This window comes from Acomys minous, assembly GCF_964271855.1.
Source record: "Acomys minous genome assembly, chromosome: 2".
NCBI classification, from domain to species: domain Eukaryota; kingdom Metazoa; phylum Chordata; class Mammalia; order Rodentia; family Muridae; genus Acomys; species Acomys minous.
In genome coordinates this window covers 124803822-124821992 of record NC_140484.1, presented here as the reverse complement: position 1 = coordinate 124821992, position 18171 = coordinate 124803822, and the positions used below count along the sequence as shown (strand labels likewise).

The following is an 18171-nucleotide window of genomic DNA, read 5'->3' as shown; positions in this document are numbered from 1 at the left end:
AACCCTGTGTCAAACCTGAGCGTTTTCAGGAATGGAGGACCCGCTCAATTTGCATTTTCTATGGTATAACTGTATTGAAAAGATGCATGACTAAATACATTTATAAATCACAGTGCGAAGACTGAATGTTTCTCTGGCGATTTTGACAGTGATCAGACTGGTTTCAGTTTTTTTTTCTTTCTTTCATGATTTAGAGTCACCTAACACACTGACTAGGAATCCCATGTGTGAAATGAAGATGCTACATGTGTGTACTTGGTGGTTCATATTTGTGATGAAGGGATGACACCACAAACTTCCAGAAACCCTGCATAAAAGAAATGCTATGCAGGTAGAAGCCAAATAATCATTGTCAGACATTGAGTTGCCGCTGAGCGTGAGTCTAGAAATAGCTTCTTCCTGGGGGGATGCTGCCACCCCGACCATGCTCACACCTATTCATGCAGTTCCTCTTCCCTCCTTTATCTGCTCTTAATCTTTTCAAGAGGAATGACAAAATCATATTCTTTTTTTTTTTCTTTCTTTTTTTGCATTCTGCCACACGAAGCATTTTAAGTACCTGGCACTTAATGAGGGTTGAAATGAGCTAATTATGCTGTAAAATAATGATCGCGCCATGTCCAAAGGGATCAAATGTCTCGACTTTATTGAAAGAGTGGGGCAGCTGGGCTGAGTCTCTGCGTTATGTTTGTGCTAATCAGAGAGGTGAAGACGAGGCTTGAAGGTCACCCAAGCAACTGCACACACTTATCGGATGCTCAGATTGTGCCGGGTAGGATATTAGGAGGAAAAACCTCAGACAGAAAGAGAGCCCTGGGTCACTTCAGCTTATGAGGCGCAATCAAAGTTCCAGCTGGAGGAATTTTCTTCCCCCATTAATCATTCATACATTCCTTAATCTTTCCTTCCATAGAAAGAAAGAATAGGATATGAGTATGCTATTTTGATTGATTGAAGCTTGCTCCTGTCACCAAATGGACCAGGGCAATTTACAAGGTATGGGAAGAAATTCTATTAATACTGATAACATTTATGTTTATATTTCATGTAGAATATACAAACATAAAATTCTGATTAGTTTTTCTTGCTAACTTGATTAAAAGTAGAGTCATTTGATAAAAGGAGACCTCAATTGAGAAAATATCCCTGCTAGATTGGCCTGTAGACTAATCTATTGGGCATTTTCTTGATTCATTATTAATGCGAGAGGGTCCAACCCACTGGGGATGGTGGTCCTGTGGCCCTGGATGATAGAATAAAGCAGGCAAAAAAAAGCTACAAGGAGCAAACTAGTCAGCATCCTCCTGTATGGCCTCTGCTACTGTCCCTGCCACTAGGTTCTCACCATCCTTGACCTGCATCTGAGTGTGACACTGACAGTTGCACGATGAAGTAAACCATCTCTTCCCAAGTTGTTTTAGGTCCTGGATTGATCACACCCATAGAAGCTGTAATTAAAAGATGCGTATGCCAGCTAGAGATACTGACATGTATTAGAGAAGACTTTCGTGTTTTACTAGTGGGGTGGGATGTTAAAATAATTTGGGACCTGGGCCTATGCCTCAGTGGTGCAATACTTGCCATCTATATACAAAGCTTTGTTTCTTATCACAAAAAACCAAGGGAATAAACCAATAGTTATTTTTTTTATAACACTAGTAAGCAGTATATGGAGAGATCAAAACTATTAAGAGTGACAGTAGAGTGCTTGAACTTTGGGAATAGTTGAGTAGTGGGCATCATTCCATACATCCCATTTTAAAATTTACTGGTTAAGCAGTGTTGGGAATTTTCTGAACTCCAGCTGAGAATAGGGTGGCAAGAGCCCCGACTTCTTCCTAAGAGGATATGGGAGGAGTGCATGAGTTTCTCTATGTACAGTTTGAATTGCGGAAGCACGGAAATAGTGTGCTGGTGGAAAGACTACACGACAGCTCATGGTGCTTATCTAAGGTGGATTTCTACCATCAATGAATGTCCTGTTTCTCACTGAGGTAAGCATCATATATTTGCATCTTCAATATGATACCAATTGTTATTGATGTTTAAATAAAACCTGTCAGTTTTACAAAGCTACCAAAAGTTAACCAATTTAAGTCCTCAATATTAATCCAGAAAAAAACATTGTTTCTCCTTCTATTCGATGTCTTTACCATACCCTTGCTTAGGAATAAAACTAAGGGCCTCTTACACATTTCAGAGTATGCTGTACTGAATTCTGTTTGTGAATGTTTTATAAGTATCATTTTAACAAAAAGTATTCCATGACAAATATGCTTGAAAATTATAGACCTAGTAAAACATTTCTTGAATAGAGTGCTTTACAGATCTTAATATGCTTTTTATGTGTTGATTTTCACATGTTCATAATATCATTTTATATCTTCATTTATTCTGTTTTGAGACACTTTTTATACATGTTCTTTGAGGAGCCTCAACAGGGTCACATACAAGTTTCAAAATTTGCCAACATTTTATGGTTTTAGAGGCCTTTAAAATAACATAGGAATAAGAATAGTAGTTAAAAACACATACTGAGAAATGTTAATCTAAGGCAAGGATAGTATAGTATAGAGATCAAGACAGATGAATAAAGATACACGTGGCTTGTCTAATGTGAATTAGTGGGTCTGCCCATGACTAAAGCATAAGTCCTTCAAAGTCTGATTCCAGTGTTTTTCCACTTGGTTTCAATGCCTTTATGATTCTTTTCTCCTTTTACTACTTCCCTTTTAAGAAAAGGAGAGATGAATTCATTCCCTGCAAAGTGTATAAATTCTCTTACTGACATTTTTTCTTTAAATGTCAAGCAGAGGTTATAGGGGGGAAAGTGTAAGATTTTAAACCTTAAATTATAACATGCCAAGGAGCTTGACAACCAACAACTAATGTTACCGCTGTAAAAATGACAAATGATACCAGATTTAAAGTCTCTGGTTTTATGCAGAAAAGGTAAAAAAAATATTACATTTTTATAATATATTTGACTCTGAGGAACATCTTGTTAAGGTTTAAGAAGAAACAGTGTGGGGAAATATATTAAAGACTTTAAAAAAAAAGCCAACCCAAAATTCAATGTTGGCAACTTTTGACCATCTGTTTCAAGAAACTCAAGACCAAGTAAGACTATATTCACTTAGCTGTCAACAGTAAGCTACCAGTTTAATCCACAAACATATGCTGTCTCTGGCATCCAATTAAACAGACAAATAGCTAGCATCAAAGAGCAAAGGACATCAAAGCATATTACATGGAGAAACACAATATATAACAAAGATTTGGGTGACAATGAGACACAAGACCTCATTTCAGACACAGGAGCTTGTGGCAAAGGGCACGGAATAATAATTCCTTACAGCATAATTTGTGCAAAGCTCAGGCAGTATAAAATTGCCTATGTCTTTAAAAGTGGAGAATAAGATATTAAGGAACCCAAAGATTTTTTAAAATTATAATTTACTCAGATTACATCCCAATTGTTATTCCCTCACTTTATCTTCCAGTTCCCACTCCCTCCTTCTTCTGCCCTGCTCCCCTCCCCTAGATCTCTGACAGACAAGGACCTCCTCCCCAACCATATGACCACAGCCTGTCAGATCTCTCTCATCAGGTAGCCTGCTTTCTCTTCCTATGCGTGCTGCCAGGCCTCCCCACCAAAGAATTTTAAAGAGAAATTAATCTATTATAAATAAATGACGATGTGATAACATTCCCTTCAGAAATGAGAGAAGAATGTGTCAAACACCTTAAAAGACTGGGTAGTGCAGATATGGCAGTAAAACTTGTGTATGTATGAAAAAAGGACTAATTTTTGTCATTTCTAGGAGGCAGGACGATGAATAAAGGGAGAAAATTACAGAAAATAAGAGAAAAATATGCAAACGTGGTTGGAATCCAGTAGGTATCTGTAGGAAAGTGTTGTATCCCACTTCCTGCAGTGGATCTTCTGTGAGATTCAGAGGTTCTAGAGTCCATTTAAGATTTAAATTCTGAAACATCAGGACTTCCTTGCAAGGAAAGCTAGACTCTAGATGGTATGAATCAGGAGATCTCCAGCATGAGGCCCTCATACTTGTGAAGCAAAGTGGGTATTTTATTAAGACTTTGCCTGCTCTCTCAATGCTGCTGCAGTCTCACTTACAGGAGGTGATTGTGTATTTCCAGAACTGTGGATATGTAGCCACAGATGTCTAAGAAAATTTACAGTTTAATATAAACTAATTTTTATTTGTTGCCATTCTTAGGATTTTGCTAAGTAAGCTTTTTTTTTTTTTTTTTTATTGAGCCATAGCTCAATGTGGAGTTCCATTTTGGGGCTAGCATACTGAAAGCATTCTGAGTGAATAACATATTGGGGACAGCTTCAGAAAGAATGACATATTTAGAGAAAAAGATGCAGTGTGCTACAGCTGGTAAGTCACAGAGCCCAAATCATGTGAGCTTACTTTGGGTGAGAAGAGCGACAGAGTATGGAAAATAAACGCTATGAAGTAGGGGTTAAATGGAGTGGCAGGCGAGCAGTAACAAATATCTTGGGGCTGAAGAAAGATAAATGGTGTTCAGGGGGGCTGTTGTTTATCGTTTCTATCTCAGGGTCAGTTTTTTTTTTCTTTCAGACTATTTTAAAGGAAACCATTTTCTTTAATTCTCAGATTCTACTTGCCAGTTGCCTTGGAAGTACTAATTATGGTTTTCCTTATATAGGACAGAAGGGAACTATTATTGTTGAAGGTTCATTTAAAAATTTCATTCCTTAAAACTTACAACAGTGAAGAATTATGTCATAGCTATTTTTGAAATTATCATCTTTACAGTGACTATAAAAATTATCATGGAAAAATACCATGGAGTCCGAAAAATTCATTAGTAGAATTATATGGATATGGTTTTTTTTTTTTTTTTTTAGAATTAGAAAGTAAGTCTACAGATTTAGGCCCAGCTTCAAAAACTCAGCAGACAGATCTGGCATGACTCCATAATAGCATCAGGTGAGGGAATGCTGGGAAATTTACACAAACTCTTGGTATTGTCAAAGGTGAAGCCTGTCCTAAGGCAGCCATATCTGAAAATGGAGGTTTCATCTTCACTTTCAATTTAGCACTACGCAGAAGATAGTTTCATACTTGATTGTGATGTCAACATTTCAAGTAATAAGTTTGTGTTATAGACAAAAGTTATTCACATCCTAAGTCCCTAAAATAAATTTTCTAGTTTGAAAATGCAACCTCACAAGATCAATTTTTATATTCAAAGCATACAAAGAAGCTAAAATTTCATAGCTTCTTGAAAATGAAAATAGTAGTGACTTTAAGTGGTGAAGAATTGGGAAACTCTGAGTAGTAAGTCTGACCAAAGGTCTTATTGGTGCTTTTCTTCCTTCCTTCCTTCCTTCCTTCCTTTCTTTCTTTCTGCCTGTGCGATTTGACTGAATGTTTTCTCACAGCAGAGGTCCTTCCTGTTGAGTAGCTACTCTTTAGGAAATGGCAGGTAGATGAGATCCTTGTTAAGCTACTAAGTAAACTGTGAGCAAAGGAAGGAGAGACAGAATTGATTGACATGGTCAAAGAAATGAATGCCATCCCATGCACAGGAAGTAGTGTTACTTGAGGTGATGAACACGGATGGACAGCCAGGGTGCATAAACTGGAAAGCCACTCCTCTCCATCTTTACTGAGAGGATCGTGGCTAAGTCTGTGAATGTTACTCGGCCTCTTTTCCTTTGCTTATTTGAAATTGTGCTGTCATGGGAAATACAAGTTACCTTATAAAGAAACACAAGATCTTTATGAAACTCAATCTATTCCAAATATAGAGGTGAATTCAGCACAAAGGCCATTCACTGCCACGAGTTAGACCACAGGGTTAGACAGAGTCTCCCTGGAGCCTCATGAGGTAAGAATAACTAATAAAAAACTTTGATGTTTAATCTCCCAAATTCCATATATCATGAAATGATCTTTCTGTTCAATTGTACAGCCTGCTCCTTCCCTATCACTTTTCATAAAGGGCAAAGATATATAATATATCTTCAACATCTAGACAGGCATCATCAGGCATGGAAGCCCTTGGATCTTTGGATAAACCCTTCATTCAAAATAAGTCTTTTGACTCCACCTTTGGGTCTCCCTGGTAACTCCAGGCAGAAGAGCATCACTATTACTCCCTAAAGATACATATCTATTTCCGTATGAAAAGTTGGCAGTTTTGGGGCTTTGCTGAGGCCCATTAAAAGAAGGATACTTTCTCTTGGTCAAGACCTCTGGCCCCTGTGTAGAGGTGACATTCTGAGCTACTCCAGAGATTCAAACAGCACATATTATTATGATCTTAAGCAGCAATATCCTGCTGGCCCTATCAATTACCTGGTCAGGAGACCATTGCTCATGAAAACAGTTTCGTGTGAGAGCATGCTAAAGAGATGGGAGGAATAATTATCTCCTTAATGACATACAATATTTATCCTTCCCAAAAGCCCTTCCTAGGATACAGCAGCTCATGGAGCCTCCACCATGGTACACTGCTAAGGCTGCCTTTCCCCCCCATTTCTGTCTTTCTATCTCTTTTTCTTTAAAATACTGGCCAAATGTCGAAGCATGCTTGTTGAACACAAGGGCTTTCCCATTCTTTCTCTGAAGCTCCCATTTCCTTTCTGCAGTCCAGCTGCTTGCTTATCTCCATTGCTGCCCAAGTATGCAATGAAAGTTAAATGGGTTAAAGGCAAGGCCCTAATCTGATAAGACTGCTAGCCAAGAAGAAAAAACAAACAAACAAACAAACAAAAAAACAAAACAAAAATCCACAACAAAACAAAAAACCATCCATCTCTCTGTCAGCAAGAGCACATTGAAAGGACCTGGGAGACATAATCAGATGCTGGCCATCTGCAAACCTGGAGGAGTGTTCCAGTAGAAGTGAAATAACAGTCTTTGGAATTCTGAGAAAATAAATTTCTGTTGTTTAAGCCATCTAGTCTCGGATATTTTGTTATCGCTTTCCAAGCTAAGACAGTCACACAGTGAGAAAAGCTTATAAATTAGTACACAGTTTTGCTTGGGTCACACTCACCATTAGTAGCCTGTCTCCTACTTGCAACCTTCCATCTTTCTGTGCAGCTCCGCCATCTATAATTTTCGTTACATAAATGCTGTTGTCTCCTGGAATGTGCTGGTTCCCCACCCCTCCAGCAATACTGAAGCCTAAACCTAGGGAGAGAGAAACAGAAAATGAAAAACAAATGCAAATAGCTATATATCAACAACTGAAAATAATTTCAATTAGTACACTCCCCCCCTAATAAATGGCAGCAAGGATTCTACTGAAATCAGCTTTGCTCTCTAAATATCTGAAAGGGGTATTGATTTTTGCTAAAGAAGCAAAGGTCTTTTAGGCAATCATATGTGAATTTCAGCTTTGTTCTATTTGATGACTGGGCCCTACACACTACTATTTCTAGCTAATGAGTCCATGATAAATATCTGGTCAGAGCTGGGGTACAGCAAAGCATATAGCTCTTATCCTCTTTGAGCCAGGAGAAGTAGGGTGCAGTTCTTGATTGTATGGAGTCCAGGGCTCACCTTCATGGGAAGTGTTTCTTTAGCATAGGAAGTAGATGCTTCCACTGATGTATTGGGAAATAAAATAAACTTCATAAAATTGTTGTCATGTTGGAAAATGGAATTTGGGGTAACCTAAATCCGTGCCTCCACTACGTAGTCACTCATACTCGACTATACAATGAAACATCTCTTTTCCTCTTTGAGATGAGACATTTATGTTGAGCCAGGGAAACACAGGCAAAGCCCTTAATTGTACAGAGTCTAGGGTTCACCTTCACAGTCACTGCTACTCTAGAATAGAAGACCCACAATCATTGGGGGCCAATCTTGATACTCTTGACATTAAAGGATAAAACATACCATTAGGGTATCATCCAGAGTGTGAGAGATGAGCTAAGGATATTTATGCCATCATTTAAGAAAGCTGGTGAAAAAAAATGATGGGAGATGCTCTTTTTGCATTTCTTCTCTGGCCATGTTGTCATATTTTCATATTTCCTGGTACCTAGTATTATTAACTAACTGACAGTGAACTAATGACAAAAAACATCAATCAGCCCTGTGTACAGCTTTATTAACAAAAATTCCCAGAGAAAAGCAGGACCCTTGAGCAGAACCTTCTGCAAGACTAATTCACTTAGTAGAACTTCAGTGACTGGGAAGAAGTTTGGAATGTTGCAAGTCCAGAGTCAAAATTTCTTGAACCCTCTTTAGCCCTCTGAATGGCCATTTACTGCCTTCCTCCATGCCTGATCTGATAGCTCTGTAACCATTAGCTAAATCATTTGGGTTTTATAAAGAGACACTTGAATCTGGGTGTGGTGGCACATGCCTGTAATCCCACGACTCAAGGAAGCAGAGGCAGACAGATTTCTGTGAGTTTGAGGCCAGCCTGGTCTACAGAGTGAGCCCAGGACAGCCAAGGGTACGCAGAGAAATCCTGTCTCGAAAAACAAAAACAAACAAACAAAAAAGACTCACTTGCTTCCCCTTGGAGTGGATTAGCTTAGCCGACCGCTACTTTATATCAACCCCCAAGCTAAGAGAATCATCAGATAGCATCTGAGGCCCACTACAGAGGTTTCCTGCTTTAAAGTAACCCATCTCCCTGACCCTTGCACTTATGTATTTGAAAAGTGTCTTGACTTATGACTTTCTTTATTCTGTTGAAAAAAAAAAACCCTTCATGGTATTGCTTTCATGTTAGAACAGGGAATTTGGGGGTAACCTAAATCTGTGTTCCCAGGCTGTGGTTACTCATACTCAGCTATAGAACAAGCCATCTGTAACCCCCTTTGAGGTAAGTCATATTTTTAATTGACTAATTAATTAATTAATTTTATATCCTGACTGCAGTTTTCCCTTCTCTCCTTTCCCTCCAGTCTTCCCCTTCCCCATCTTCCCTTCCCTCACATGCACTGCTTCTTCCTTTCTTATCAGAAAAGGGGAGGCCTGTCACAGATATCAACCAACCTTGGCATATCAAGTTGTAGTAAGACTAGGCACACACACTGCTAACGAGACTATGAGGCATCCCAGTTCGAGGAAAGAGTCCCAAAGGCAGGCAACAGAAACAGAGACAGCCCCTGCCTCTGCTGTTAAGAGGCCCACATGAAGACCAAGCTACAGAATTATTACATATGTGCACAGGCCTAGGTCTTTCTCACATATTCTCCCTGGTTGGTAGCTCAGTCCCTGTGAGTCCTTGTGGGCCCAGGTTAACTTATTCTGTAAGTTTTCTTGTGGTGTCTTGATCTCTCTGGATCTTGCAAAAGTTTTCTTCTCTTCTTTCTCAGCACTCCCCAAACTCCATACAATATTTGGCTGTGGGTCTCTATATCTGTATCCGTTAATTTCTGGGTGAAGTCTCTCTGATGACAGTTATGCTAGCCTCCTGTTTGCAAGTATAACAGGATAAAATTAACAGTGTCAGGAGTGGGCTCCCTCTCACAGTGTGGTTCTCAAGCTGGACCAGTTATTGGTTGGCTACTCCCCCCAGTTTTTGCTCCATCTTTACCCCTGCATATCTTGTAGGCAGTGCAAATTGTAGGTTGAAGGTTTTGTGACTAAGTTTGTCACCCAATCCCGCCACTGGAAGGCTTGTCTGATTACAGGAGATGGGTGGTTCAGGCTCCAAATCTCCCAGTGCTGGGTGTGTCAGCTAAGTTCCCTCACAGACTCCTTGGAATTTCTACTGCCCTGGGTTGAGAGTTGTACTTTTTGTGTTGAGAGTCTCAAATATAAGTAAATAATACACCTTCACTTTAACTTATATAATGAATGGCAGAATACAGGATCATTTTAAACATGGACTCTTATATTTTAAGCAAAGAATTTTACTCTTGTTTGTGAAATGCTTTTTTAACTACGGAAAGATACAGCAAGAGCAAAATTATCTTTTTACTATAAAGTAATTGTAAAGCAATGACTTATAGACTCTTTGCAAGTATAATTGACTTTGTATTAAGTAAAATGCTTAGAGCATGTATAAAATATAATTAATATGAAAGTTACTAAATATTGCTAAAAGAGAATAATTGAAGTCCAGTGGAATTAAAAACAGACTTTATTCGCGTAAGAAAAAAATTAAAAGCACACATTGAATGACTAATAAAGTCATAACATATTTTGGCACTTTATATAATAATAAAATGCTTTTATAAACATTAACTCTATTTATGATTTTGATTATTAACAGTAAATTAGATATATGTCTTTCAGACAGTATAAATCATAGTGAAATAATGACTTGGAAAATGATAAAGTCATACCATGGATTTATATTGAAAATGTAATGGTTTTGTTAAACGAACTACAGTAGTTGTTAAAATAAATAGAAAATGGATTCAAAGTGATAGGGTAATTTTTAAAAGTGTTATCTAATTTTCTATTGAAATGAGTAATTATTCCTTATTTATGCTTGCCACTCTATAGAACCATGAACACATTTGTCTGCCTAGTACTTATAGAATGTGTTTTTAAAGTGATGACCAAAGAATAAATGGAATGTACATAAACTGGCTTTTCTTATGAACTTTAACATACACATTAGTTCATGTTGTCTAAAACTGCAATTTCACTGGATAACTGAGCATAAGAATACTTTAAAATAATAAAAAACATTTTAAATGCCATATTCTGCATGTCTCTGAGGTTTTTGAAGGCCTTATCTATTTTACCTTATCTTTCTATAGAATTCTATCTGTCTGTCACACCTAAGATGTATATTCTTGTGATAAAAGTAGATTAGTAATTCGCATGACCATGATTTGATCAACTAAAAATTTACTTGTATAATTTATTTATCCTAAACAGCCTGAAATAGCACTTTCAAAGTACTGGAAGTAAACCTTGTAATATCGAGTTACATGGCTATAATACCTCATATTAATATATACATATATGTATATATATAGTATGTGAAGAATAGTCTTACATTTGAATTCTATACCACTGTATCTAGAATTAAACTTATTTTGCATCTATACCCAAAATTCTATACCAGTGAATTAAAAATAACCTGTGATTGACAATTGAGGCATTAAATTGAGGAACAGATTCACTAATCTACCTTTTGTTCTATCTTCCCTATATATTTCTAAATTCCCCCTTCTTTCTTTTCAACCCCTATTTCCAAACCTAAGAATGTAAGATAAAGGAAAAGAGAGACATTGCTGAGTCTAACCTTGCTTTCTATTGGACTAGAAGGCTGAAAAAGATGCTCCAATGTTACAGAGTTTTGGGTGACTATTCAGGTAGCAAACTGTCTCTTTCATCTTCTCATTTGGAAAGCTACTAACCCGCACTCTCGGCATACTGAGGTAATCAAGTTTATTCCTTCTCAAGTCTCTGATGGAGTTGAGGACCAGATAGCTTGGTTTTACAATGAAGCTTAGTTGCTTAGAGGTTAAGATGTTTTTAGGTCTAGATAGATATTTTAAGTTGCTAATGACAAGATGTGATAGAGACTGATTTACATTCAGAATTTTAGATGCACCAAGATAGAAAAGATGGTTTCTTCAAGGCCATCAAATACAAATAGCCAAAACACTAAAAAATCTAACATTTATGTAATTCCTGATTGTGTCATGGTTCTTCTTGCTATAGGTAGTTGATTGTATAAATGTGTAATAATACAAATGTAAAAAATAAAAAAGTTTAATTAATAAAAAAGAAAAAAAGAATGTTTTAAAAATATAGCAACACATTCATTGTCACATACAGTCTACTGCATTTGTTGCACAACAGAGGCCATTCCAAATGCAGAAAAGAAAAAGGTTAAATACTTTATCTAAGAACTCTGATTTACATACACTAGACCAGCAATAAATGCCAAAGACAATCTTGGTTCCAGAACGCTATGGAACACATTGCCACCATAAAGAAGATAAAGTTCCACAAAGAGGATAACTATATAGATGACATTTGAAGTTGAAGACTAAACTAAGGCTTTGAAATCACTATGAATACTGTGGATAGAAACACATCAGTTGATTGCACTAACCAAGGACAATACAAATAGTAAACACTGAACCCCTACTCTGATCTAGCCAATGGACAGGACATCCTCCACAGTTATGTGGAGAGCACGGACTAACTCTGACATGAGCTCTGTGCCCCATATTTGAAGACCTCCCCTTGGTGGGGAGCCCTTGTGGCACTCAAAGAAAGAATAGGCAGATTACCAAGATGAGACTTGTTAGCCTGTGACCCTAAAGTTGGGGAGAAGATGCCCCTCGGACATGGACCTAAGGAAGGGTAATAAGGCAGGGGTGGGAGGGTAGGAGGAAAGGGAGGATACAAGTGATAGGAGAACAATTGAGTTGTAATCTGAATAAATGAATAAAAAAAGAAATACATCAGTTGAAAACTTTCTCCTCCTTCTTCCCCCTTCCTCATTCTCCTCCTCCTCCTCTTCTTCTTTATCTTCCCATCCTCCTGTTCCTCCCTCTTCTTTTTGAGATTAGGTTTATGTACTTCTTTTTATCTAGAGAGTCCACTCAAAGTGAACTCAGATGTTTTTGGTACACATACCTCTGAGACCCAAAGAATGTGTCTGATGGCATACCATGAAGCTTTTCTCTTATTTCAATGATATATGAATACATTTTATACAAAGTCACATTGACTAAATATCAAGAATTTTCAGGTATTATTCCTTTTATGATTTCTTTTGGTCAGACTTTTGCTATATATTTCCAGGTTGTCTTTGAACTCATGATCTTCCTGCCTCAGACTTCTGGATACTAAAATTACAAGCATGTATAGCATGCCTAGCCATATTCCATATATTCAATTTAACATGTACATAATGAGAAACTTATGTCTAGATATATAAAACAAGTTTACTTACAGGTAGAAGTATCCATCTTTGTTGTAAGATTGGATGTCTTCTCTTTATTCATTCTTTCATCCACCCATCCACACATTTATTCATTTAGCTAATATTTTCTAAGTACATTCTATGATTTTCTTGGGTTGAGACAGGGTTGTATATAGCACAGACAGCCTCAAATGCTTTATGAGCCAAAGCTGGAGTTGAATTCCCAACACTTCACTCTCTACCACCCAGCTGCTAGGACTGCAAGGATACATGTCCATGACTATCTATTCCATGCACTATACAGCCAATTTCTGTCCATTGTGGCCGAGAAAGTAATCCTGTTATGTTTCTTGGCTTCAAGGAACATTAGCTAGCGTATGGAGAAAGCCTTATTCAAATATCAATTTCTCTAGGAGCCTGAATGTGATCTTTCTATTAAATCACATTCTTAACTTATGCCATTGTTATGATTAGGTTTAACTGCCAAGTTGATACTATTTAGCATCTCCTGGAAAGAGAGTCTCAGTGTGAAATTGTCTAGATCAGCTTTGCCTTTGTCTGTCTGTGGGGCATCGTCTTGATGACATTAATTGATATAGAAAGGCCCATTTAAAAGTGGGTAGTGCTATTGCTTGGGGTAGGGCCTGGATTCTATACAAGGGAGAAAGTGAGCTGAGCAGCATTAATTCATTGCTTTCTGCTCTTGAATATGGATTTAATGTAGCAAGTTGTTTCTTGTTTCTGGCACTTTGATTTCTCTGCAATGATGGACCATAACCTGGAATTCTGAGGTGGGTAAGCCTTTCTCCCTTAAGGTGTTTTTGTTTGGAGGTTTAATCAGAGTAATAGGAAAAGAAATGAATATATCTACCCTATCACCATGCTCTACTTTTCGTTTTCTCTTAGCATTTATTACCCCGTAAAAAGTCACCTGTGCACCTTTCCATTTGTGAGACAGGCTCAGTCTGGCCTTGGATTCTGGGGCTCCTGCAAGCTCCCTAGCCCAGCCTCCTAATCAGCTGGGACTATAGGTGCACACCATTGTATTCTTTTTATGGTTTATCTTCTTGCTGAAAAGGCAAGCTATACAATGACAAGGATTTTTGTTTTATAGTGTGTAGAGAGAAAAAAAAAATTGGACACTGGAAGGTTCAACATAAATATATTCCCAGTGAGTAAAAGAACAAATGATTGCAAAAGGATGAAGGGAGGCAGAAGTCTCTGAAAAAAAAATCCTCTAAAGATAAGATTGGTGGCTTTGAGTTAGGGAGGGGCAGGAAACTGAGCAGTCAGTTGAACCAATGAGTATGTGAGGCACACCTCTGGCTTAGGAGAGCATAAATCAGCTTCCTAGCATCAGTCTGCCTGGAACTGATGACAGTTGTAGAGCAGGGGAGGGGCAGCAGCAGAGCCAGCATCTCATCCTGACTTCTTTATTTAACACCTGGGGGAAAGAAATCCTTTCTCAATTTTTCTCATCTGAAATAAAACAGTGGCTGCTTCTATACCTACAAAGATGGATATATAATGGACTCAGTGTAAATACAATTTCCTGTTTTCAATGAGCCCCCCTTAGGCTGCTGAGAAAATGGGACACTTAAAATACTGTTGACAGGATGTGCATTATGGTGGTGGAGGTGTTGAGAGTAGTGTGACTTCTTAAAGGACCAACAAAGGCTCGGCATTTCAGCTTCATCTGAGGTTGAAAGAGAATTCATAAAAGAAAATTCACCTTTGACACCAATTCTCCCTCTGGATTCCAGAAATACTGAGTGAGAAGCACCAATAAAAACCAGCTTTCCTGAACTTGACACAGCAGCAAAATCCCTAGAAAAATGTGCATTTGTGGTGTGGTAAACTAGATCTACCAAGGTAGTAGAATAGAATTATACATATTTGAGTCAGCAATGCCAAAAATCATTATTTTTAGAAAATGAAAGTTCTCACTGGTCACCATTTTTACAAAGAAGCCTTTATGATAAGGATATAACTCTGGACCATGGAATTAGTCAACCACAAAATCAACTCAGTGAAAAGACTTGGTAGTACTCACCATTATACCACCCACTGAAACAAAAACTAAACATTCTTATCTATGTTGGTTACATACACAGCTAATATAGAAAACTCTACATAATCAAGTCACAAAATGGTGTAAAATTAAAGAGCTTCCTGGGTTTCCAGAAAGGATAAAGACACACCAAACTCAAACTGCTAATCCCCTAAGTCATTAAAAATATGTTCGGCAAATATGGATATGCCGATAAAATTTCAGGATTCCATCTATTGTGTAAAGCTGGATCCACTCCAGATTTTTGACATGTTCCTGAATTTACTCCCCTCATGTTAGCACAGAAGATTCAGGTACAGGGGAAGAACACATGATGCATCCTAATACCTTTGATTGACTTGTTTCTTCACTGTATAAATAGAGGAAGCAGAGAGTGGATTGTAGTTCACGCTTTTAGTGCTTGTCTGCCTACACTGCAGGGGAGGTGTTGGTAAGAGGCGGGGGCTGGAACTAACGTCTTGGCAGCATAGACTGATACTGTGCTTGGGAAACTCAGAATAAAATGAAATACTTAAAAATGTCATATGATCACAAGGTGTCCATACATTCCTTGTGGGTGTCAAGCACTGAGCCCTGTGATAGCTGAGAACCGTTCAATAAATGGCTTCGACATCATTTTATGTGACTTTACTGGGACAGCCCTGGAGGGCTTCTCCAAACAATTTGATATTATTAAACAGATTGGTTCTGTCACAACTTACTGAGGATCTGCCAGTGTGTTTAATGCTTTATAGAAAGCACTACTTGTATTCTGCAATTCTATGTATGTTTTTATTGAACGAGAAACACTGAATCGTTACAGAACTCTGGCTGGCCTGACTTAGAACACACCTACCCTAATGGGAAACTTAATAGCTGAATGCGCACACATGCCAGTTAAAAAGAAAGAGTGAAAAAAGAAAATTCAATTTATGTGTCTGCACAATACTTATAAGACTATTTTCACATCTCTTCACGTTTACCAAGAAAATCTGCTTAAAACAACCAATTATGTGCCTTTTATTTTTATTTGCGAGATGAATGAATTCCTTTGGTCACAGTGGCTCTTTGAAGTCAAAACTGTTTTGCTTATTTTTTCGATGCTTTCTAGGTTCAAAAGACAAAGTTTTAGAGCTGAAAAAAAAGTGGCCATTTGAAAAATCTCCATGGTGCCCAGTACTCCTTACAGGGTCCCCCACAGATCACCCAGGTAAGTACTGCAGCTAAAGATTTTTCTCCTAGTGCTTATTTCACGAGACTCACCCATACATTTGACATATCGCTTCCGTGTCTGCTGCCTTCTCTGGCTCAAAGGAATAAGCATGCTCCTGTTTTCTAGGTCTTTATCCATCCCTATAGGAGACTGGTTGCTTTTCCCTTATCCTCCTCCAATGGGATTGGCTATTCTTTCTCATCTGAAAAGATATTTTCTTGTACTCATAACAGCCTTTCTTGTAAGAGCATAAGTTTGTGAACAGTGATCCATGTATATTTCCGAACGCCATCAACCAGACAGAAAAGCCCCTTAACCTCATCCTCCTCATTTTATATGCCCCGGTCTATATCCACAGCAGCCCTTAGGTTTGAACTGCTTCTGCAGAAAGTCCCTGGCACCTGTCAGTGTGGTTGCAACTGGTTTCATTATAGATGCAATTTAAAGCAAGTTTAGACTGGACAGATGTATTCATTAATCCAATGACTGATTTCCTGCTAAAAGAGAGGCAATCTGGACACCAAAACAGACAGGAAGAATTCAAAAGACAATGGATATTGTCCTTTCCCAAAGGAAACTGATATTGGAAGAATGAATTTTAAACCAAGGCCTACCAAGGATTTTCAATGATTTTAAACGTTGGGAGGACTGCAACACCCTTTCCCGCGGGGTCTTCTGAAAGGAATTAAGCTGTTGACACCTCAAGGCCTGAACATATCTGTGCTATTTTAAACCATCCAGTTTACAGTCCATTGTTGTGGCCGGCTTAGGAAAGGACCATAACTTTCGGTCTCCAGGGGCTGAGTGGTCATGTTCTTATATAGATCTATGTCTCTTTTTAAATGACAGTCTTATTAATACACTGCCATATGCAAATCATTTTATTGTTACCACCTCCTGTTGTGACAGTAGCTGTGTAAATAACAAGCAAGTTCTATTGGGTGAGGAGCTCAGCCAATTACTCGCTTTTCCCACAAAAGTCCCATGAACTTGATGTGCCTTTGCATTTACTACATTGCCCGGAACATTGCCCAGGAACACCACCTTTCGTAATCAATGGTTCTCTCTGGTGGCCCCCCCAATTTGATCACTTCTCCTTTGTGGGGAGGCCAGGCAGGCACGCAGAGGAAGGGGAAGTAGGCTATCTAGATGAGACCTGATAGGCTGTGGTCATATGGTGGGGGAGGAGGCTCCCTTCTGCCAGAGGTCTAGTGGAAGCCGCAAGTGAAGTGATAACAATTAGGATGTAATATAAACGAATTATAATACATTAAAAAAAAAAAGGACTGAGTCCTCTACTTAAAAAAAATAAAAATATAATCAGGGGCTCTCAACCTTCCTAATGCTGCAACCCTTTAACACAGTTCCTCATGGTGTGACTCCCCCCAACAATAAAGTTATTTATTTGCTACTTCATAACTCTAATTTTGCTACTGGTATGGATCATAATGCAAATACCTAATATACAGGATATTTGGTATGTGACCCCAAAGGGGTATTGATCCACAATTGAGAGCCAAAGCTTGTCATTTGGGGTAGGCTGGGTATCCAATGAGCTCTTGTGACCTGCCTGGCTCCATCTCTAACCCTGGGGTTACAGACACTGCAGCGCTCTCCACTCTCTATAAAGCTGTTACTCACCCTTTTTACTCTTCCTTACTTTTCTGCTGCTAAATTTTCCTCCAGGAAAGCTGACGTTGGCTAGAAAATTTTATTTTACTGAGTTCATTCGGCCCATTTCACAAGTCTTCTAGATTTTAGTTCCCACCATTGTCTGGTTTCAGCCAACTCTAACTTACAGCTTATTTCTGGTTTGTACTTACATAGTACTAGTTTTCTATGAAAGCCTTTTGTGCCCATACTTAGTACAAGAAACAACTGACTGCTCACGTGCCAAGCACGGGCTGGAACACGATGGGCGCGTTTGTGAATTCCGCATTCGCGGCTCTTGTTCTCAGGTACCTTGTTTTCTAGCGGAAGACAAGAGCCGCACAAAGTGAAGGCGGAGAGTGATAAACTCAGACTGGGA

General features: G+C 38.4%; 1 protein-coding gene across 30 annotated transcripts in view; it reads right to left on the bottom strand.

Annotated features, from left to right (window-relative positions):
• Positions 1-18171, bottom strand: part of DLG2 (discs large MAGUK scaffold protein 2) — a gene marked incomplete at its 3' end in the record, with an annotated part of 1901401 nt that overhangs the window by 442986 nt on the left and 1440244 nt on the right. For all 30 annotated transcript variants that reach the window (XM_084767719.1, XM_084767691.1, XM_084767717.1 and 27 more), the window contains one exon: positions 7066-7202. In XM_084767719.1, coding sequence (XP_084623845.1) covers positions 7066-7202 — 137 coding nt within the window. The remainder of the gene's footprint in view (positions 1-7065; positions 7203-18171) is intronic.